General features: G+C 41.7%; 1 protein-coding gene across 2 annotated transcripts in view; it reads left to right on the forward strand.

Moving 5' to 3' along the window:
* KNTC1 (kinetochore associated 1) overlaps positions 1 to 22,209 on the forward strand; it is a 78,770-nt gene that overhangs the window by 54,117 nt on the left and 2,444 nt on the right. For both annotated transcript variants that reach the window (XM_046025946.1, XM_046025947.1), the window contains 19 exons: positions 205 to 412; positions 3,543 to 3,632; positions 4,683 to 4,854; positions 4,942 to 5,000; positions 5,147 to 5,363; positions 6,318 to 6,391; positions 6,660 to 6,870; positions 6,983 to 7,092; positions 10,133 to 10,179; positions 11,768 to 11,846; positions 13,124 to 13,242; positions 14,602 to 14,737; positions 15,401 to 15,496; positions 15,867 to 15,923; positions 18,253 to 18,307; positions 18,390 to 18,453; positions 18,981 to 19,110; positions 20,844 to 20,933; positions 21,389 to 21,534. In XM_046025946.1, coding sequence (XP_045881902.1) covers positions 205 to 412; positions 3,543 to 3,632; positions 4,683 to 4,854; positions 4,942 to 5,000; positions 5,147 to 5,363; positions 6,318 to 6,391; positions 6,660 to 6,870; positions 6,983 to 7,092; positions 10,133 to 10,179; positions 11,768 to 11,846; positions 13,124 to 13,242; positions 14,602 to 14,737; positions 15,401 to 15,496; positions 15,867 to 15,923; positions 18,253 to 18,307; positions 18,390 to 18,453; positions 18,981 to 19,110; positions 20,844 to 20,933; positions 21,389 to 21,534 — 2,160 coding nt within the window. The remainder of the gene's footprint in view (positions 1 to 204; positions 413 to 3,542; positions 3,633 to 4,682; positions 4,855 to 4,941; positions 5,001 to 5,146; positions 5,364 to 6,317; positions 6,392 to 6,659; positions 6,871 to 6,982; positions 7,093 to 10,132; positions 10,180 to 11,767; positions 11,847 to 13,123; positions 13,243 to 14,601; positions 14,738 to 15,400; positions 15,497 to 15,866; positions 15,924 to 18,252; positions 18,308 to 18,389; positions 18,454 to 18,980; positions 19,111 to 20,843; positions 20,934 to 21,388; positions 21,535 to 22,209) is intronic.

The following is a 22,209-nucleotide window of genomic DNA, read 5'->3' on the forward strand; positions in this document are numbered from 1 at the left end:
TTGTGCCGTGTCAAAAAAGCCGCCAAGAATAAGATCTGATCTTTTTTAAGGGCAGTAATTAACTCTGATGACAGGGCTATGGTCTGACCCTGAGGCTGGGCTACGAGAGGGTTGTTGGAGTCTGGAGATGGGAACGGGTCGGGGAGAAATCGTATGGAAACACATGCACATGGCGAAGTGAATGTAATGGAAAACTTCTCTTAGCACATTTCAGTTGGACTGTGATGCCGCTCTTCAGCTCTTCATCGAAACACTGCTACACAACACCAGTGCCCACCAGAGCCAGGAAGACGCGAGCACGCAGCCCATCAAGCAGCAGCACCCCAAACTCCTGGCCAAAGCCCTGGAAATGGTTCCTCTCCTGACAAGCACGAAAGATTTGGTCCTCAGTCTTAGTGGAATACTCCATAAGGTAGATGAACAGGAGGCGAATGTATCGGGTCACATCAAACATGCCTCCTACCTTTAGTTCATTTAGAGACGTGGAGCACCAAGCTGGAAATGCAAGTCATTTTTTTTTTTAAACTTTTAGTTTTAATTATTTTACACTTCTATCTTCTTAAAAGTTTAATACAGCAACTTTCTGGTCTTTTTTTCCTGAAAATAGAGGAAGCCTTTTTTTTTTTTTTTTTTTTTTTTTTTTAAAGATTTTATTTATTTGTCGGAGAGAGAGCACAAGCAGGAGGAGCAGCAGGGAGAGGGAGAAGTCGGCTCCCCGCTGAGCAGGGAGCCTGATGTAGTCGGGACCTGATCCCAGGAGCCCAGGATCATGACCTGAGCTGAAGACACTTAACTGACTGAGACACCCAGGCATCCCCAGAAATAGCCTTTTTTTTTTTCCTTCAGATTTTTGAAAACACGTTATTTGTGTTCTAGTATACATTCTTTGAAAAGATCAAACTAGAGAGAAGTATAAATCAAAAAGTGAGACATCTATATAACCCCATTCCCATAGATAAAAATGTCAGTAGTTTGGTGACTATCTTAGGCTAATTATCCTATCCTGTTACTCTCTTTTTTTCACTTAAAATATTGTCGTTCCATGACAGTACACATACATCTGTCTCATTTTTGACAGATAGGAATTATTCCACTGTGTGGACGAAACACAGTGTATTTATCCAGGCCTTTATGAATGGACATTTAAATCGTTTGTACATTTCACTATTCTAAGTTACAGTGAGTATCGTAGTATATATACCTATTTGCCCTCTGGTCTATTTTCTTAGGAGATCTTTATGAGAATTGAAATTTTTAGGTTGAAGGGTAGTTTCTTTTTCTTTTTTCCTTTTTTAAGGATTTATTTATTTATTTATTTGACAGACAGAGATCACAAGCAGGCAGAGAGGCAGGCAGAAAGAAAGAGAGGAGGAAGCAGGCTCCCTGCTGAGCAGAGAGCCAGATACGGGGCTGGATCCCAGGGTCTGGGATCATGACCTGAGCCGAAGGCAGAGGCTTTAACCCACTGAGCCACCCAGGCGCCCCATGAAGGGTAGTTTCTTGAGGGAGTAAAAGTGGATGGAAGGGTGAAGAGGATTGTAAGACTGCAAGAAATACTTCGGTTTTATATTTGGCCTGAAAGTCAGCCAAAAATAATGCAGACTTGCTCAAAAGTTCTAGGTCCTACAGAAATCCTATTCCCACTTAGTTCAGTGTTGTTATTCTTGTGACTTTATTTGGCATTTAAGAAATGGGAGTAAAAAGTAATGGTGTGTGGGCAAAACGAAGAACAAAGAGAATACTTCTTTTCTTTTTATGAGCATACATAGATGCCACCCAATTAATTTTTGCATTTCAGTATATGCTTAGAGCCAGAATGCAGTCCTTTGAGAAACTTTTGCTTGGAGGCCCACTCTTTCAGTTACATCATAACCAAGAAAAGGTTCATTTCCTCCTAGTGTACTTTTCCCGTCTTAAATGGAAGACATAGAATTCTATTTTTTTTTTAAAGACTTTATTTATTTATTTGACAGACAGAGAACACAAGTAGGCAGAGAGGCAGGCAGAGAGAGAGGAGGAAGCAAGCTCCCTGCTGAGCAGAGAGCCCAATGCAGGGCTCAATCCCAGGACCCTGGGATCATGACCTGAGCTGAAGGCAGAGACTTTAACCCACTGAGCCACCCAGACGCTGAAGACATAGAATTCTAATTTTAAAATCTTACAAGGATGCCCCTTGGTGACTCAGTTGGTTAAGTGTCTGCCTTTGACTCAGGTCATGATCCCAGGGTCCTGGGATCGAGTCCTGCATCAGACGCCTTGTTTAGTGGGGAGCCTGCTTCTCCCTCTGCCTGCTGTTCTCCCTGCTTGTATGCTCTCTCTCTCTGACAAAACAAAAATAAAATAAAATCTTTTTTAAAAAATTTTTAAAGTATGAAATTTTATAATTTATGAAATTTATTCTTTCTAGATTTTTAGTACCCTAGGAATAGCTTTGTTTTTAAGGTCACTTTGGAAACATTTTAAAGAACGTTTATTTATCCTGATAGAACTTATAAAGAACTAATTTTGAGATAAGAACATTTCAGGGTTTTTTTGGCTTGTTTTTGAGAGAGCATGTAAGCAGGGATGGGGGAAGGGCAGAGGGTGAGAGAGAGAGAGAGAAAATCTTAAGCAGATTCCATGCCCAGTGTGGAGCCAGACATGGGGGTTGGGGCTTGGGACAATCTCATGACCCTGAGGATCATGACCACCACTGAAATCAAGAGTTGGACACTTAACCAACTAAGCCCCCCAGGTGCCCCCGTTTCAGTTCATTTTTATTTATTTATTTACTTATTAAAGATTTTATTTGGCTGAGAGAGACACAGTGAGAGAGGGAACACAAGCAGGGAGAGTGGGAGAGGGAGAAGCAGGCTCCCCGCCGAGCAGGGGACCTGATGCAGGGCTTGGTCCCAGGACCCTGGGACCATGACCAGAGCCAAAGAGAGACACTAATGACTGAGCCACCCAGACATCCCTCAGTTCATTTTTAAAAGAATAATCTCACACTATAGTGCAGTGAGATTTTGTATTTGTAATCTATATTGAGGACCATAATTGAATAAAACCATGTCCTGGCCTGACCGTCTTCTAAAGTTTTGATATATTTTTACTTTTTAATTTTTTTAATTTTTTTATAAACATAATGTATTTTTTATCCCCAGGGGTACAGGTCTGTGAATCGCCAGGTTTACACACTTCACAGCACTCACCATAGCCCATACCCTCCCCAATGTCCAGAACCCCACCCCCCTCTCCCAACCCGCCTCCCCCCAGCAACCCTCATTTTGTTTTGTGAGATTAAGAGTCACTTATGGTTTGTCTCCCTCCCAATCCCATCTTGTTTCATTTATTCTTCTCCTACCCCCCTTAACCCCCTCATGTTGCATCTCCATTTCCTCATATCAGGGAGATCATATGATAGTTGTCTTTCTCCGATTGACTTATTTCGCTAAGCATGATACCCTCTAGTTCCATCCACGTCGTTGCAAATGGCAAGATTTCATTTCTTTTGATGGCTGCATAGTATTCCATTGTGTTGATATATTTTTACTTTTATACAGTTGGATCCCTATGACTATGAAATGATTGAAGTCGTCCTAAAAGTTATAGAAAGAGCCGATGAAAAGATAACCAACATTAATATTAATCAGGTATGACTAATATATTAAACATTTAAAAATTACCTTTATGCTTCTTTTGGATCATTTACAAAATTGCAGTCAGATATCTTTCTGGACTATCCTTTGTGCTTCCTATTTTATTCCTGTCTTCTTCACTGAAAGGAATATAGAAATAAAAAGACTTCTCATGCTCTCTATAATTTATCATTTATCTTAATCCTATTTTGGCTTTTCTAAAGTACTTTAAGTTTGTCCAAGAGCATGACGTCACTAAAGTACTGATTTGGAAGAATTAAAGCAAAATTTTTGTGATTCAGAAGGGAAAAAAAAGTATGTGGGACCTATAGTTAGATTCTACTTTCTATATTAGTAGGTAGGACTGACTCAATCCTAGTGCTTTCAGTAACTTCGTAGTCTTCTCTGAATTTTGGTCACAGTAGCTTTTTTTTTTTTAAGTTTTATTTATTAATTTGACAGACGGAGATCACAAGTAGACAGAGAGGAAGGCAGAGTGAGAGGGGGAAGCAGGCTTCCCACTGAGCGGAGAGCCTGATGTGGGGCTTGATCCCAGAACCCTGGGTTCATGACCTGAATCGAAGGCAGAGGCTTTAACCCACCAGGCGCCCCAGCTGTTTTCTCTTTTTAAATTAGATTTTAAAGATTAAAAGACAGTGGGTTGATTCAAACGGTTTTACAAGCCTCCCAAAATATAAGCTAAAGAGACGTAAGGGATATAGAGGATTAATTTTAGATCGACTGCCTATGTCTTTAAAATGAAATCAAGCATTTTTGAGATCTGTCAGACTGTTCGAAGAGGACATGGAGAACTGTCAGACTCATCAACATCCCACCCACAACAGGGTTCCTTTAGTTTCTCCGCACATAATTTCTTTAACCACCGTGTAAATTAAGGTTTTGGTTTAGAAGAATAACCTTAGAGGTAAAACTACAAAAGTTTTGTTTATCTTTATGGAAACAAGGCCACCTCAGGAATGGAAATCTGTGATGCTATCAAGTTAGACAATTCGGAAAAAGGACTGGTGTAATCTCACAGGAAATTACATTTGTATTTTAATCTAGGCATTGAGTCTTCTGAAACATTTGAAATCATACAGAAGAATATCTCCTCCAGTGGACCTAGAATATCAGTATATGTTGGAGCATGTGATAAGTTTGCCACCAGCTGCCCAAACTAGACTGCCTTTTCACCTAATATTCTTTGGCACAGCACAGAACTTCTGGAAAATTCTCTGTATGTTCCTTAACTTATGAATATTACTGAATAGTCAAATTGTTTTCTTCTTAAGCAAATCATGTATTCTTCTTGTTTCCTTTTTAGCAACAGAACTCAGTGAGGAATCATTCCCAACGCTGCTCTTAATTTCCAAATTAATGAAGGTAACGGGTTGAGACTTTGTAAGATGTATCTTTATACCCTCTAGTTAACTTAGACCCTGTGTAGGAGAATTTGGGGTTGCTTTCAGGTAAACCTTTAAAGGAGTGCCTATAAATCAGCCTTAACTTTTCTTTTCCTCTTTTTGAAGTTCTCTTTGGACACTCTGTATGTGTCTACAGCCAAGCATGTTTTTGAGAAAAAACTGAAGCCAAAGCTCCTGAAGTTAACACAAGCTAAGTCCTCAACACTGATTAACAAGGACATAACTAAGATCACTCAGACCATCGAATCCTACTTACTGTCTATAGTTAATCCAGAGTGGGCTGTGGCTATTGGCATCAGTCTTACCCAGGATATCCCAGAAGGTATTGGAGTCTTCCTTTAAATGGGCTCAGTATGGTTGGCTTGTTGTTTTGAACTTGCAGGAAAGAAAAGAAAAAAAAAATGGACTTCTCTATGTTTAAGGAGAGGCATTTAAAACCATTGATGGTGGTTAAAAATGTTATGTGTGCCCTCAGTCTTCACTTGGTGCATTACTGACATTGTTAAAATCTGCTGAATGCTGAAAAGGCTCCAGTGAGGTCAGCAAAGTTCACTCCAGCATATCAGGGTGCAGGGATGTGGCACTCTCCACCTTGTCAGTAGGGATAGAAATTGATGCTTTCTAGTACCCACTCACACTTCTAGTAATGAATCCTCACATGTTCTTGCGTAACCAAACAAGCATGCAGACTCGGGCACGCACTGCTATGTTTTTAGTTGTATCAATAATTGAAAATAACTATTTTTTTACATGCTCTTTTGTCAGGAACTTGTTTAAAAAACAGAGCCTAGGGCACCTGGGTGGCTCAGTGGGTTAAGCCTCTGCCTTCGGCTCAGGTCATGATCTCAGGGTCCTGGGATCAAGCCCCGCATTGGGCTCTCTACTCAGAGGGGAGCTTGTTTCCCCCTCTCTCTCTGCCTGCCTCTCTGCCTACTTGTAATCTCTCTGTGTCAAATAAATCAATAAAATCTTAAAAAAAAAAAAATGAGCCTATTGATAGAATGGAATACTATGTAGTTAACTTGGAAAGATATCCAACGAACCTGTAGAGGGAGAACAAGGGAACCGTATGTACTACATGTATAATCTTATCTCATTGGGTTAAAATGTGTTTATCCTTCTGTCCTGTTTAAATTATTTCTTTACTCTGACTATGCATTCTCATTTTAAAAATATAGTCTTTTTTTTTTTTAAAGAAAAACATAGTCTTTTTAATTTGACTCAAATACATTTGTCTAGATTAAAATTTGCTTATAAATCTCTTTTGTCTTTTCAGGATCCTTCAAGATGTCCAGCTTGAAATTCTGCTTGTATCTAGCCGAGAGATGGCTCCAGAATATCCCATCTCAGGTATGTCTGAACTGCATGGTGGAAGGCTCCTTCCTCTCTCTTTTCACTTAACTCATGCCGGATGTCCCTTCTCATCCTGCCCCGGGGATGGGTGTCTTTGGAGTGTTGGATGCCTATAAGGGAGAAAGAAGATTAGGGTGTATGTAGCTATATAAGGGTGTTAAGTAAGGCAGGAAGGGACGTTGGTTGACAAAGATGGATTCTTCATCTCACCTGAGGTTTAGAGCATGAGAGTTTCTTTTTGCTTGTGATTTTTTTTTTTTTAAAGGATGAGGCACGCGAAAAAGCAGAGGCTTTGTTGAAGAAACTTCATGTTCAGTGTCGGCGGTCAGGCACTGAAGCTGTGCTCAGAGCCCACAGACTGGACTCGGTGGAGTGTCTGAGAGTCATAGGGAAACCCGCACATCTTCTCGTCAGTCTGTACGAACACCCGAGCATCAGTCAACGGATTCAGAACCCGTCAGGCAAAGATTATCCTGGTGAGGACAAGACGCTACTCATCTTTCTGCTCTAGGAGAATTATCATTTTGATTCCCAGTTATCTTGTATTGAAAACTTTTTTTTTTTAATTCTTTATCTTGAATATCTCAGATATTCACACAGCCGCCAAGGAAATTGCCGAAGTTAATGAAATTAATTTGGAGAAGGTCTGGGACATGTTGTTGGAGAAGTGGCTGTGCCCAGCCACAAAGCCTGGGGAGGTGAGTCTGTTCTCCTGGAGGGTCTGTTGTTCTGTCTGTTGTCCCGCACTGACAGAACCTTCTAATGAGGAACTCAGTGTCTCAGAACCAGGAATGACAGCATCTTTTTGATACCTTCTCTTATCTGATGAGTTCTTTTTTTAAGATTTTATTTATTATTATTATTTTTTAAGATTTTATTTGACAGAGAGAGATCACAAGTAGGCAGACAGGCAGGCAGAGAGGGAAGGGGAAGCAGGCTCCCTGCTGAGCAGAGAGCCAGATGCGGGGCTTGATCCCAGGACCCTGAGATCATGACCTAAGCCAAAGGCAGAAGCTTAACCCACTGAGCCACCCAGGCGCCCCTATCTGATGAATTCTAATGAGGTTGTTTTCTTTTTCATTTAAATACTGTTTTGTAATTATTTTACCTTTTAAATGGTGATTCTAGATGAACTCGTATATAAAAGAGGTGGCCTGTTCTTAGAGTCATGTGATTTAACTTATTATTTGAAATCATTTTATATATATAGAAAAGTTGCAATAGTTGAAAAGAATTCCTATAGACTGGTTACCCAGCTGCATCAGTGTTTAACATTCTGCCATATTTGTTTCACCCTATAATATATATATATATATATATATATTCACGGGGCGCCTGGGTGGCTCAGTTGGTTAAATGACTGCCTTCAGCTCAGGTCATGATCCTGGAGTCCCGGGATCGAGTCCCACATCAGGCTCCCTGCTCAGTGGGGAGTCTGCTTCTCCCTCTGACCCTCTCCCCTCTCATGCTCTCTCTCTCTCACTCTCTCTCTCAAGTAAATAAATAAAATCTTTAAAAAAGAAATATATATATATATTCACAATATTTTTCTGTACCGTCTGAGGATGAATTGCCTATGGCCTACCCCTTTACCCCTTAACAAGTCTGTATTTCCTGAGAACAAGGCTTTTCTCTTACATTTGACCTTAGCCAACAGGCCAAAAAATGATAACAAGGCTTTTCTCTTACTTAACCACAGTATCATTTTCAAAGTTAGATAATTGAAAATTGATACACTATTTACGTACCACAAACATAGGCTCAAATCTATGATTCATGTTCGATATAATGAATTGACCCAATAATGCTCTTCAATAGCCATCTCCCCTCTCCTCTCCTTCGCTGGGACCAGGATCTAATCTAGGACCATGCATCACATACATTTCTCGTGTCTTTAGTCTCTTTTAATCTAAAACAATTCCATGGCTTTTCCTTGTCTTTTATGACACATTTTTGAAGAGTACAGACCAGTTATTCTATAAGCTGCCCCTCAGTTTGTGTTCCTCTGGTCCTTCCTCTTGATAAGATTCAAATGATGCAATTTGGGCTAGAATCCTGCCTGAGTGATGTCGTGTCCTTCTCATGGTATGACATATGGAGGCACATGATATCTATTTGCCTTAATAGGTGATGGGAATTTAAATAACTTGGTTACAATGTTGTTAGTGTCCCTGTTAACATAGTTCTCCTGTATTTCCTTTTGTAACTATTAGGGGAGGTGTTTGGAGACAGTTTAATAACTTGCTTCTCTTGGGGGTCCAGGGTGGTGGCTCAGTGGGTTAAGCCTCTGCCTTCGGTTCAGGTCATGGTCTCAGGGTCCTGGGATCGAGCTCCACATCGGGCTCTCTGCTCAGCAGGGATCCTGCTTCCCCCTCTCTCTCTGCCTGCTTCTCTGCCTCCTTGTGATCTCTGTCTGTCAAATAAATAAATAAGATCTTTAAAAATAATAATAATAACTTGCTTCTCTTGAAACTCCTTTCCCTGCGACACATATAACCTGATTTAGCATCTATTGATGATGCTTATTCCAGTCTGTTTTGACTGTAGTGGGATATTGATGTTTCTAAAGGGCACTGGACAGTTGGTTTGCAAAATGTCTCAGTCTCACGATGTTTCTCATGATTAGATTCAGGTTGTGTGTTTTTGGCACGAACATCTTTTAGGTCATGTGTTCTTTCTAGTGTATCACATCGGGAGGCACATAGTGTCAGTTTTTTAGGGATAGTGTCATTAACATCTGATTTTATGCTGGGATTCAGCAGTCTAAATGCAGAATTTTCTCTACTGCTACTATGTTTGCAGGCAGAACTCAACAAGAGAGACTTCCTCTATCCACCTAGGCAGATACACTTGGAAAAAAAATCTACTTGAAAACAAATATTATAACCGAAATTACATTAAGTTTTTAATTAGTTTTTATATCCCTTGGTGTTCAGTGTAACAAGTATTACTTTATTTATTTAGTGTTTATGAAGAGCAAGGATTATGTCTTTTTGGGCACGGTTAAAAGCAGAGCTAGACCACGTAGAATCTGGTTGACTCAGAAACCAGCATGTTTTAACTTTTATGTAAATTTGGAAAACTGAACGAAAGCACCTTGAGGCCAGGAACTGTGTCTGTACCTAGCATTTTGCACATGGCTTTGTATAAATTTATACTGAATTACTGAATGACTCATTTAAAATTCATGGAGTCCTTTCCTTTTAAAAAATTATCCAATGATTCTAAACACCATGAGGACAGGAACATTTCTTTTGTTCACTCAGGCCACCCTTGTGCCTGGAATTGTGTCTGGCACATAGTAAGTGCTCAGTAAATATTTACTGAGTGAATAAATGTGAGGAAACCCACCACTTTTTTTAAAGGATTTTATTTTTTTACTTGAGACAGAGATACAGAGAGAGAAAGACATGAGCAGGGGGAGAGGCAGAGGGAAAGGGAGAAGCAGATTCCCCGCTGAGCCAGGAGTCCAATGTGGGGCTCGATCCCAGGACGCTGGGAGCATGACCTGAGCTAAAGGCAGACGCTGAACCATCTGAGCCACCCAGGCACCCCCAGGAAACCCCTTTTTAAAGGAAAAATCTTTTCATAATAGAGTAGAATTTCATAATTCTACTCTAACTTCTTCTATGTAAACATAGATTCTGTATATTGGGTTTTTCATTTGATTGAGTTAGCTTATATAGTCAACAAACTTTCTGTAGTTTTTTTACTTTTTTTTTTTTCACTTTTTCAAAGAAACCATCAGAATTATTTGAACTTCAAGAAGACGAAGCACTACGAAGGTACTCTCTTTACTTATATGCGCCTTTATCTTATTAGCCCAGTGGAAATCTTACAATAAATCTGTCAGAAGTTGGTTTTGAAAAGACTTTCTTCATGTAACTTGGGTCAGAGTCTTTGAGAAGAATCACTCCGTTGATATATGGCCATGAGTATGTACAACTGTTTCCAGTGGAATAAATAAGAAACAACCAAGATCCAGAATTTCTGAACCCTCAGTGAGTCCCTACTAATGTTGAGGGTTCCTAGAATGACTTTAGCAGAGAAAGCACCTCGAGCAAAGGAGACCTCTCTTATTTGCTAGGACTCTGGCCCCAGACCCACTATGTATTCTCTCACCCTGGTAAGCTGGGCCGGTTCCCATATAGGCCACCAGGATTCCTTTCCCCTTCTAACCTTAGACTGAGACCAAGGAAGGCACTTTCGTTTCGTCTAATGCACTAAATCTGATTGGTCATGGCTTCCTGGCTGTATCTGGGCCCAGGTCATAAAGGCTGTGGTAATCCACTACTGATGCTTGGCCCAGGCACAGGAGAGGGAGTGGTGACATGCATGCCAGCTTTTGCCATTCCTGCTCCAGACCAAAAGTAGGTCAGGTCGCTTGTGAAGCCCTGCATCAGCCTTGGAGATCTGAGAGTGAGAGAGGATGGGGAAGGGCGAACCCAAGAGAAGAATTTCTCCGGCCTTGGGCAGAGCTTGCTTACCACCCCCTCCATTCCCTCCTTTCCTGTGGACCCCACCTTGTCCTTGCTTAGTCTTTCAAGCACAAGGGCACCTTTGTCTAAGCAAGAGGTAGATTCATCTTGCAAAGTCTAACTGAATCAGTCATAATGGAAAGTCTTGAGGGAAACAATTCAAAGAGCAGAAAAAATGAAAATCCCACGGAGATCTCAAAGGCCAATTTTGTAACTTCCTGCCTTTCCCACTGAAAGTTCCACCCTCTCCCTCCCTTGTACCCCACCCACCATATCCATCTTACTCTCCTTGGAAGGGAGCCATTCGGCCCAAGTCTAGAGGCTGAACATTAAACAGGTCCTATGAATTAAAACAGAATTTTCCATGTGTAGTATCCAATGTTCTTTGTAGCTATCATTTGTATTAATTTCTTTTTTTTTAAGCATTTTATTTATTTATTTGACAGAGAGAGAGAGATCACAAGTAGGCAGAGAGGCAGGCAGAGAGAGAGGGGGAAGCAGGCTCCCCGCCGAGCAGAGAGCCCGATGTGGGGCTCGATCCCAGAACCCTGTGATCATGACCTGAGCCGAAGGCAGAGGCTTAACCCACTGAGCCACCCAAGCGCCCCACATTTGTATTAATTTTTTAAACAGAATTTTAATTGTTAGAGATTGACTAGCTGATAGATGAGAAGACTGAGGCCTAGCATTTATTATTTTTATTGTCTTTAGATATGATTAGAACTCAAGTAAAGATTAAGCATCCATTAAAGGGAAAAGCAAAAATGCCTTTGACCCTTCAGGCCCATGTTTAAGATGCCTAGTGACTTTTTCTAAGGACTATAAAATAGGTCTGTTGTTTGGGTAAACTATCCCTAAATCAAAATCAAAATGTCATTTAAAATATTTTTTCCAGAGTTCTGTATCTCCTTCAGTCTCGTCCGATTGATTACAGTTCAAGAATGCTGTTCGTGTTTGCAACATCAGCTACAACCGTAAGCCCGAGACACAGAGTCAAAACTAATCTTTGCATCTCAGCTTGGCTTTTTTTTTTTTTCCTGCATTTTCACCATGCTTGGTACTATGAATTTATTTATGATTTAGATAATGCTCACTGACACACTTATTCAGAGCACTGCATAGCTTACTTCGTAATCAGGATTGCAGCATCTGCAAGCCCCATTTAGTGCCAGCTTCTGTGACCTACTGTTGGCAAACTGAACCTATGGACAGTTCCCACGGTTGTCTGCATTCGAAGTTACTAACTCCTTGGTTAGGCGACTTTCCTACTGCCAGGGGCCCTGCAGGACAAGCTGCACCTTCCAGTCCTGCCTCCCTCCCTCCCCACTAATCTTCAGCTACACGAAACTTTCCCTTTTTCCTAAAGGCAACACCACCTCTTCCACGTTCAGGCTTTTGCCTGTGGGACTGTTCTGAGGCATTTGGAACCGTGGGAGAGAAAGGGTGTAGAGCCGGAAGACAAATGGGTCTTGGACAGAGGAAGAAAAGAGGGGAGATCTGAGATGCTGATTATTTGTCCTTAGCAGCAATGGTGGGGGTGGGGGGACAGATAGACATCCCTTTCATCTTTCCTTGCTTATTAGTTTTTCTGATACCCGTGGCTTCAGATAAAAATGGTGCTGTGCGAGAAGTGCCCCCTTCATTCAGCTCATAGCTCAGTCACACACGTGCTTTTCCCTGAAAAACCATCCGTCTGTGCTATGCTCCACGTGTGCTTTCCCTTCCGGCGCCCGGAACTCGAATGAATATTCTAGTTAATGAATATGTACTCAAGTGCGAACTCGTTAATGTATTCGGGAGTTGAGGTTAATCAGAAAATTAATTAGAAAAACGAATCAGCAAATTAATTTTTACTGCCCCACCAAGAACCTTGGTGAGTGGAATCCAACCCCCTTTGCTCAGCGGTGGGGAGCACTAGGGCTGCGCCGGCGGGTGGCTCTCTCTCCCCTGACCGGCTCCAGCCGGTTCCAGCCGTTTTACCCCCCAGCGCAAGGGTCGATGCAGTGTCGAGACAAATAACGTCTTAGCATCACTGTGAACGTAGTTTTGACCCTTTCCCACTTGAAAGAGTCTGAGAGAGGCCCGCCAGGGCTCCACGGACCACACTCTGAGAACCACTGGCTCCCTAACGGCAGAGACTGACCTTAAGGGTTTTTTGTTAAGTGAGGTTTATGCTGCCTGAGCTGAAACTCATGCACGCAGCCCCAGCGCATGCGCGTGCGCGCCTCTGCTCACCTGCTTTGGATTACAGAGCTTGGGCGTGCGCCAGCTGACGTTTGCCCACAGAGCACGAGCTCTCCAGTGTCTTCTGTACTTGGCCGACAAGGAAACTATAGAATCTCTCTTCAAAAAGCCCATGGAAGAAGTGAAGTAAGTGGTATTTTGTAAATTGTGTTAAGAAATAGGAAACATTAAACAAATAAAATCTTAAAAAAAAAAAAAAAGGGCACCTGGGTGGCTGGGTTGAGCCGCTGCCTTCGGCTCAGGTCATGATCTCAGGGTCCTGGGATCGAGTCCCGCATCGGGCTCTCTGCTGAGCGGGGAGCCTGCTTCCCTCTCTCTCTCTCTCTCTGCCTGCCTCTGCCTACTTGTGATCTCTCTCTGTCAAATAAACAAATAAAATCTTTAAAAAAAAAAAAAGAAAAGAAAAGAAATAGGAAACATGTGGTGCCTGGCTGGCTCAGTCGGTAGAGAACGCAACTTTTTTTTTTTTAATGTTTTTTAATTAACATATAATGTATTATTAGCCCCAGGTGTACAGGTCTGCGAATCGCCAGGTTTACACACTTCACAGCACTCACCAAATCACATACCCTCCCCAATGTCCATAACCCAACCACCCTCTCCCAACCCCCCACCCTTCTGCAACCCTCTGTTTTGTGAGATTAAGAGTCTCTTATGGTTTGTCTCCCTCCGGATCCCATCTTGTTTCATTTTTTCCTTCCCTACCCCTCAAACCCCCCGCCCTGCCTCTCAAATTCCTCATATCAGGGAAATCATATGATAGTTGTCTTTCTCCGATTAACGTATTTCACTCAGTGTTAATACCCTCTAGTTCCATCCACATCGTTGCAAATGGCAAGATTTCATTTCTTTTGATGGCTGCATAGTATTCCATTGTATATATATACCACATCTTTATCCATTCATCTGCTGATGGACATCTAGGTTCTTTCCACAGTTTGGCTATTGTGGACATTGCTGCCATAAACACTGGGGTGCATGTGCCCTTTCGGATCACTACATTTGTATCTCTGGAGTAAATACCTAGTAGTGAGCACAGAACTCTTGATCTGGGGTCATGAGTTGAGCCCCAAGTTGGGTGTAGGGCTTACTTTAAAAAAAAAAAAAGAAAGAAGAAGAAGAAATAGGAAACAGATTGATTCCTTGGAAGTGTACATTTAAGCCCCTCAGTTTGTAAGAGTGCATGGGAGGAGCTGTGTAAACCTAGTTCTGGTGCCTCCAATGTCCTTGCCATTTTGACAAAGGAGACATAGACCTCTGAGAACATCTTGTTTCCCTAGTTTTTTGAGGCATTTAGGAACAGAATGTTTTCTTGATCTTGGTCATATTGATTTCTTTCTACTATTATATTCAGTGAATATATTTAGAAGCCTAAAAAATAGACATTTAAAAATAAAGAGGCCTAATATTGCCCTACGGTGGCTTTTATCTTGAATGTAAATGTGGTCTGTAAGAATGATTCCCATCAATGCCTCTGTTTTCCAGATCTTACTTGAAATGTATAACTTTTCTGGCGTCATTTGAGACTTTGAATATCCCCATCACATATGAATTATTTTGCAATAGTCCTAAAGAAGGAATGATTAAAGGTCTATGGAAAAACCACAGCCATGAATCCACGGTATGTACTTGGAGTTGTCTGAGGGTGGGTGCCTCATCTTCTCTGATGTGCTCGTACTCACCCAAACTCCTGAAGCCAGAGAAGCTCTTCATTCCTGAACAAGCCTACTGCTCAGAGACCGTTTCTCCTTTCCTATCCTGATAGGTGACATGCAGCTTGGAGGGTCCCCTTCACCTCTGCCCTTGAAAGCGTAGGGCTTGATCCCCACCACCACCAAGAGAACACTTTTGTAGTCCCTTCCCAGGCCCTGCGTGTCCTCATCCAGATGGGGGAAAGAGACTGTCCCCGTGCCAGGAGGGGTGTTCCTCCTCTTTCTCTCCATTGCCTGTGGGAATTCAGTCTCTGAGGCAGTTGGAGCCCAGGGTGAGAAGGTTACGGGGCCAACAGGCAAACGGCTCTTGGGTAGAAAGAAGGCAGTGGGAAAAGTCTTAGATGCTGTTTGAATCCATGACAGCAAGAAAGAAAAAGAATAATCTTAGTCTCTTTTTTTTCTTTCATTAGAGAGACTGGGGGCCTTCACTGAAATCAAGCAGTAGGCACACCTAGATTATAAGCATATTTTGTGTGTAGCCGCCCTACCTCTTCCACAGGTGGTTTGATTTCCTGGTATCTTGAAGCAGTATGATTTTTTTTTTTTTTTTTTTAATTTCTTTTCTGCTTCAGGCAGTCAAATTGGTGACTGAGCTTTGTTTGGAGTACAAAATCTACGACCTGCAGCTTTGGAATGGACTCTTACAAAAGCTCCTTGGCTTCAATATGGTAAGACTCTGCGCCCTGGACTGCAGTCTGTGTGAAAGGTTTTGCATAGCAAGTCTGAAGCATTGTGCACGGATGCTGGTGATCGTACAGATGTATGCTGCAAACATTCACTCCCCTTGGGTTCATGCCAAACTTAACTTGGTCTTGGGCCAGAGGAAGTGCTGCCTCAAAAATGACCTAATTTCGCTGGAAATAAATGAAAGCTTCCCTGACCTTTTTTGATATTTGTCATTTAGTGAGTGAACTTCCCTGGTGGTTCTCATGGTAGATACATTCTACTGATCCTTTTTTGAAAATTTAAGGATCTGATATTTCATGTTGAAGTTTTCCATTTTGGTCATTGTCTAAACTGTATTTTTTTTTCCCCCAGATTCCTTATCTAAGGAAAGTTTTAACCGCCATCTCTAGTATCCATTCTTTATGGCAGGTATGTGGTTTCCTAAAGTAAATTTTATAGAATTTAATCCTTAGGGGCACCCGGATAGCTCAGTTAAGCATTGACTCTTGATTTCGGCTCAGATCTTGATCTCAGGGTCCTGGGATCGAGGCTCGTGGCACACTCTGCGCTCAGTGGGGAATCTGCTTGAGATTCTCTCCCTCTCTGCCCCTCCCCCTGCTCGTGCACACTTGTACCCGCTCTCTCTCTCAAATAAATCTTTAGCAACAACAACAAAAAGAATTTAATATTTATACTTGACGGCCTTGTGGCTGCCAGTTGCATTGGGTAAAGTAACCAGCTCCTCAGTAAAGAACAGAACTGATATCCCATTAAAATGGGGCCGGGACCCAGAGCACATTGCTCAGAGGTCACCTCTCAGAGGACCTCACCAGCCCCAGCCCTCCAGGCTTCCTGAGCCACACCTTCATGCACACGCTCCAAACCCTGGCTCTGTGGTAACACCTGTCACAGGGTAATTTATTTTGCTACACATTCGACTACCCCTCCTGGACTTGGAGGATCTTTAAATCAGACACCATGTCTTATTTCCCTTTTCTACATTTCACAGATTGTGCGCCATATAATCATTATGTAATGTGGAAATATATCACTTATTCTTAGCTTAATATATTAGAACAATATAGAAACATTCTGAATAAAACATGAAAATTCTCCTTTACCATTTCCCATCAAAATTATCTCCCCAGAAGTAACTACTGTTTGTACTATGTTTTCTTCTAGAACTTTCCTGTTATCATATAAGCATATAATTTGTGCATCTGTTTGTGTGTGGGTGTGTATACATTTTTGTACATATAAATGCAATGACATTCTAATAAATTTTTTTTTCCCACATAACATTGGTGCCTTGGAGACTGTTCTATAGAGCACATAGAGACCTATTTTCTTTAATTGAGATTATAATTCCCATTATGTACCCCTTTAAAGCATACAGTTAAGGGGTACCTGGCAGGCTCCGTGCATGGAGATTGTGACTCTTGATTTTGGAGTCTAGAGTTCAAGCCCCACGTTGGGGGTAAAGATTACTAAAATAAAATTCAGAAATAAATCAATAAAATGTATAATTAATTGGGTTTTTTTTTAAGGTTGATTGATTTGTCAAACAGATCACAAGTAAGCAGGGAGACAGATAGAGTGGGGGGGAAGCAGGTTCCCCGCTGAGCAGAGATCCCGATGCGGGACTCGATCCCAGGACCCTGAGATCATGACCTGAGCCAAAGGCAGAAGCTTAACCCACTGAGCCACCCAGGCACCCCGATTAGGTGGTTTTTAATATATTCACCGCATTGTGCAACCATCACCACTTTCTAAGTCTTGCACATTTTCTTCACCCCAAAAATATGCCCCATATCCATTACCAGTCACTCCCTATTCCTCTTCCAGCCCCTGGAAGTGTCTTTGCTGGACATGTCATATCAGTGGAATCATGCAGTACAGGGCCATTCAGGCTCCCTTCACTTGGCATCATGTGTTAAAGGTTCATCTCTGGGTAGCAGATGTTAGGACTTGATACCGTTTTACTGCCAACTGATGTTCACTGCATAGACACACCAGCGTCTTAGTTATCCATTCATCAGTTGATGGATTTGGGGGTTATTAAGAATGACAATGCCCCATGAACATTTGTGTACAAGTTTTTATGTGGATGTATGTGACTTTTTTTCTTGTGAGTATATACTTAGGTATGGGATTGTTAGCTCTTATGAGACCTCTACATATAATTGTTTTTGCATCTCATTACTTTTAACTCTTAATTATTCTCATTATATAATAAGGAGTAAAATGTTGCTTAAGTCACTTCACCCTTCCCCTATGAGTGGAAATTTATGTTGCCTTATTCATTTTTCGAAATCCTTTCTCTTGTCTGCTTGGCCCTTTCCTGTGGCTCTTACGTAATATCTGGCACACAACAGTTCATGATCTTGGGTCATGATCTCAGGGTCCTGGGATCGAGCCCCGCATCAGGCTCTCTGCTCAGCGGGGAGCCTGCTTCCCCCTCTCTCTCTGCCTGCCTCTTTGCCTATTTGTGATCTCTGTCAAATAAATAAAATATTTTTTGAAAAAATAAATAAAAAATAAAAAGAAAAGGGAGGGGGAGAGAGAAAGGAAGAGTAGGAAAGAGAAAGAAAGAGAGAAATTGTCCTAAAATCTAACCATCTCAAACAGGAAGATGCCAGTGTACGATTTTGGTCTTAGCATCCAGAACATAAGCTCTAAGCGTATAGTTCTGTGACTAGAAAACCAGAGAGTTCCTGAAACCCCAGGCATGAATCCCAAAATGTGCTTGTCTCCCCAGGTTCCCTACTTCAGCAAAGCTTGGCAGCGTGTGGTTCAGATACCCCTGCTTTCAGGTATTTCTCTCTCCCCTGAAACACTGACAGTAGCATTTTATAGCTCTGTATGTGTGTGTGCATTGTTGCTGTTTATTTTCAGCGTCTTGTCCTCTGAGCCCGAGTCAGTTATCAGACTGTTGTGAGAGTCTCGTCGCTGTTCTAGAGTAAGTAAAATACTTGTCTTCCTACCCCAAAAAGTCATATCTGTTGCTTATAAAATTCCTTTCTAATCGACCTGTCTTTTGAGTCATTCCTTCTTTTGGGGATGTTAAGCACAGCACTTGTTTCTAGGGTAAACTGTCTCTCATATTCTTACAGTGTCCACTCTGCACAAGCAGCTCGTAAACTGAGAGTCAGTAAGCTTTCTCTAAAATTAGTCTTAATTAATGTACAGAGTACTTTTCCTACTACCCTCCATCACACGGTGTTTTCACAGAGGTTTTGAGTCTTCAGAGAACGTGTCTTTAGGCACGTGTGGGCTCTCAGACATAATCACAGCAGCAAGAAGCACTCTGTGCTCACATAGGTTGTTTTATTCCACGAAGAATACCGTGAAAGACTCGAGCTCCTCATTCCTAAGTGTATGTTACGCCGCAGCACTTTAATGCTTAAAATCATTGAAAGCACCATCGGGTAATTAACTCATGAATTAATGTAAGTAATACTAACAAACTCATGTGCTCTCTCGAAGATGTCCCGTTTCAGATGATCTCGACATGGTTGGAATAGCCAGGCAGTATGTCCAGTTAGAGCTCCCGGCTTTTGCACTGGCCTGTCTAATGCTCATGCCCCACTCGGAGAAAAGACACCAGCAAATTAAGGTATCTTGGCAAATTATTCCTCTGGGGCTGCCCAAGAAACAGAAGGTCTCATACTGCACATCCCCAGCAAAAGGCTTGCATTTTCCTTTTTACCAGACCTGAAAGGCATGAGTGCATCCGTTTGAGTGGGGCGGGAGGTTTGTATGCAGGTTTAGCAGGAGGTAAGCCTGAAAGATAGATCAAGGTCCATCTGAGGGATGCCTTAAGAGGGGTTTGGACCAGGGCACTCAGGTGGCTCAGTGGGTTAAGCATCTGCCTTGGGCTCAGGTCATGATTTCTCAGGGTCTTGGGATCTAGGCCCATAGCAGGCTCCTTGCTCAGCAGGGAGTCTCATTCTCCCTCTGATCCTCTGCTTATGCTCTCTCTCTGTCAAAAATTTTTTTTAAAAATTAAAAAAAGAAAGATTTTTATCTATTTATTTATTTGACAGAGAGAGACACAGCGAGAGAGGGAACACAAGCATGGGGAGTGGGAGAGGGAGAAGCAGGCTCCCTGCTGAGCAGATAGCGCGATGTGGGGCTGGATCCCAGGACCCTGAGATCAGGACCTGAGTCATCCTTTGGGTCAGATCATAAGCCAGCCAGGCTCTCTAATAACAACTGAGCCACCAGGCGCCCCAATAAATAAAATCTTAAAAAAAAAAAAAGCGGGGGTGCCTGGGTGGCTCAGTGGGTTAAAACCTCTGCTTTCAGCTCAGGTTGTGATCCCAGGGTCCTGGGGTCGAGCCCCACATAGGGCTCTCTGCTCGGCGGGGAGCCTGCTTCCCCCTCTCTCTCTGCCTGCCTCTCTGCCTACTTGTGATCTCTGTCTGTCGCAAAAGAAAAAAAAAAAAGCAAGAGAGATTTGGACCTTGTTCTCTATCGGGCGGGGGTCGGGGGGACAATCAGTTTTCCTAAAGAATAAGATGAAGTGCTCAGACACTGCTTTAGAAGGAACAATCCAGGGGCTTGATGGGAGGAGAGAGGCGGCAAGGAGGGAAGAGTGGGAAGTGGAAAGCTGTTGACTGGACGTGTATCTTACTTGATCCACACACAGCAGCCTGTGGACGGCCTGGGAAGGCTTGAGGGGGTCTGTCCCCAAGGTGGGGTGGTGGCATCGAGGATGAACCGGATGGAGTAGCTTGACTTAGTGATTGGATGCGGGAGATGAGAGAGGGTTTTGTGTGTGGGTGTCTGACAAAGGGAGCCATGAGTACTTTGAGGACAGAACTTTTAAAAATAACTCATTCCCTTTACAGTACAGAACAAATAGAACAAAGCACTTGGTAATGTTCTTCGGTATTTCCCCAAAGGTAGATAAGCCAGTAGATCGAGACCTCCGTAAATGAACATGCCTATTTTTTTCATCTGTCATTTGGTCTGTTCATTGCGTGTTTTCACAGCCATCTGTGCTTGTCTTTGACTTTGGGTTATTTTATTTTACTTTTTTTTACTATTCATAAACTCATCCGTTGATGCTTTTCAAAATTTTAGTATCTAAATAGATTCCTTTTGGCACTTAGAATGGCAAAATGCTTGTTAAACGGCTCTTGCTGTTACAATAGGTATTTTGTAAAATGTCTTCTTCCTTATTTCCATAATTTTTTGTTACATGATAGAGGTGGGTTTTTTCCCTATAATACAAATTCTTAAAGATATTCCAAATTTAAAAATGAAAACCTTTCAGATTTAACAGAAATTAGTAGGAATAGCACTTTTCCATTAACTGTGTTTTGATTTTTTTTTTTCCTCTAGAATTTTCTGGGCTCGTGCAATCCTCAGATCATTTTACAGCAATTAGAAGAGCATATGAATACTGGCCAGTTGGCAGGATTTTCATGTCAAGTAAGCGGCAATTTCATTTCATTTTTGCTATAAAAAATTTGATATTAGAAGGTAATAATTTTCACCAAGTGAAAATTAAGCTGAAAACTACTATATCTTTTTGGCAATATATAGAATTATTTTGCTTTTATTAAAACCTTTGTAAATTTTTAAAAAGGCAGAGACCCCTCTCTCTTATTTGGGCTGTGCTCAGTGGAAAATCTGTAGCCTTAAATGCTTGTTGTTGTAAGTAGATCTTATTCGGAAAAAGTCCCAAAGTGCTTAACAGCAATTACTTCTTGCTGATTTAATCTGTTACTAGGGCCAAAACCTCTCCCTTTTCCCACTCCATTAGAAAAAAGGCTTAGTTACAACAAAATGCTCATTTAACTTCTGATTGTAAGAAACTTCTGGGTATTGAATAAGGCCTTGGAATTTCACACATTTTTAATATAATGATACCCGTAACTCTATAGATTAGAAATCTGATTCTGAATAATATCATAAGTAAGAAGGAGTTTGGGATTTTGGCAAAGACAAAATACTTTCAAGCGTTGAAATTGCACATGATGAATACCGGCAACATCACTGACTTCGTAAACTATCTGGCAAGTGAGTTAAGGTAAGTTAATTAACAAACAAACAAAAACACCTTACTGTAGAATTTCCTTAAAATTTACCTTTATTTTGGAGGGAAAGATCAAACAGTTGCACAACTCTCTGGTCGTAACAAAGGGCTCTGCGTATTAAGCTAGAGCTTTACTACACACACCCACAGGCTGGTCGTCCTGTAACTCAGTCCCTTCGAAAGTGAACTTGGAGTCAGACAATCAAATAAGCTTTCTGAACCCCCAATAGGTGTCTCACAGTCCTGCTTCAAAACTGAGTTACAGCTTTCTTCCTTAGACACTTGTTCAGAGAATTGGGGGCTTTTATGTAATATAATTTTTGCTAAGCTTGATTGTCTAACTTTCCCACACCCACAAGTTTAGAAACCAGCTTCTTGGGTTGGGAATGGATTTGGAAGTGAAAAGGAGAAGGGAGAAATGGCTGGCACTTAGGAATGGCAGCCCGATCAGGACGGAAGTCTTTCCTGGGCCATGCACACATTTCTTCTGACTGCGTTGGCCACTCAGGATGCGTCCCTTTCTCATTACCATGCCATGCATTTCCTTCTGCTTTTCCATGCATTTCCTTTCCCACTTGTGATCCAGCCAGTGCTGCATGTTGTCATTTATAAACATTACTTTTTAAGATACAATCTATCTATATGTACGCACACACATGCACATATAGG

This window comes from Meles meles, chromosome 12 (genome assembly GCF_922984935.1).
Source record: "Meles meles chromosome 12, mMelMel3.1 paternal haplotype, whole genome shotgun sequence".
NCBI classification, from domain to species: domain Eukaryota; kingdom Metazoa; phylum Chordata; class Mammalia; order Carnivora; family Mustelidae; genus Meles; species Meles meles.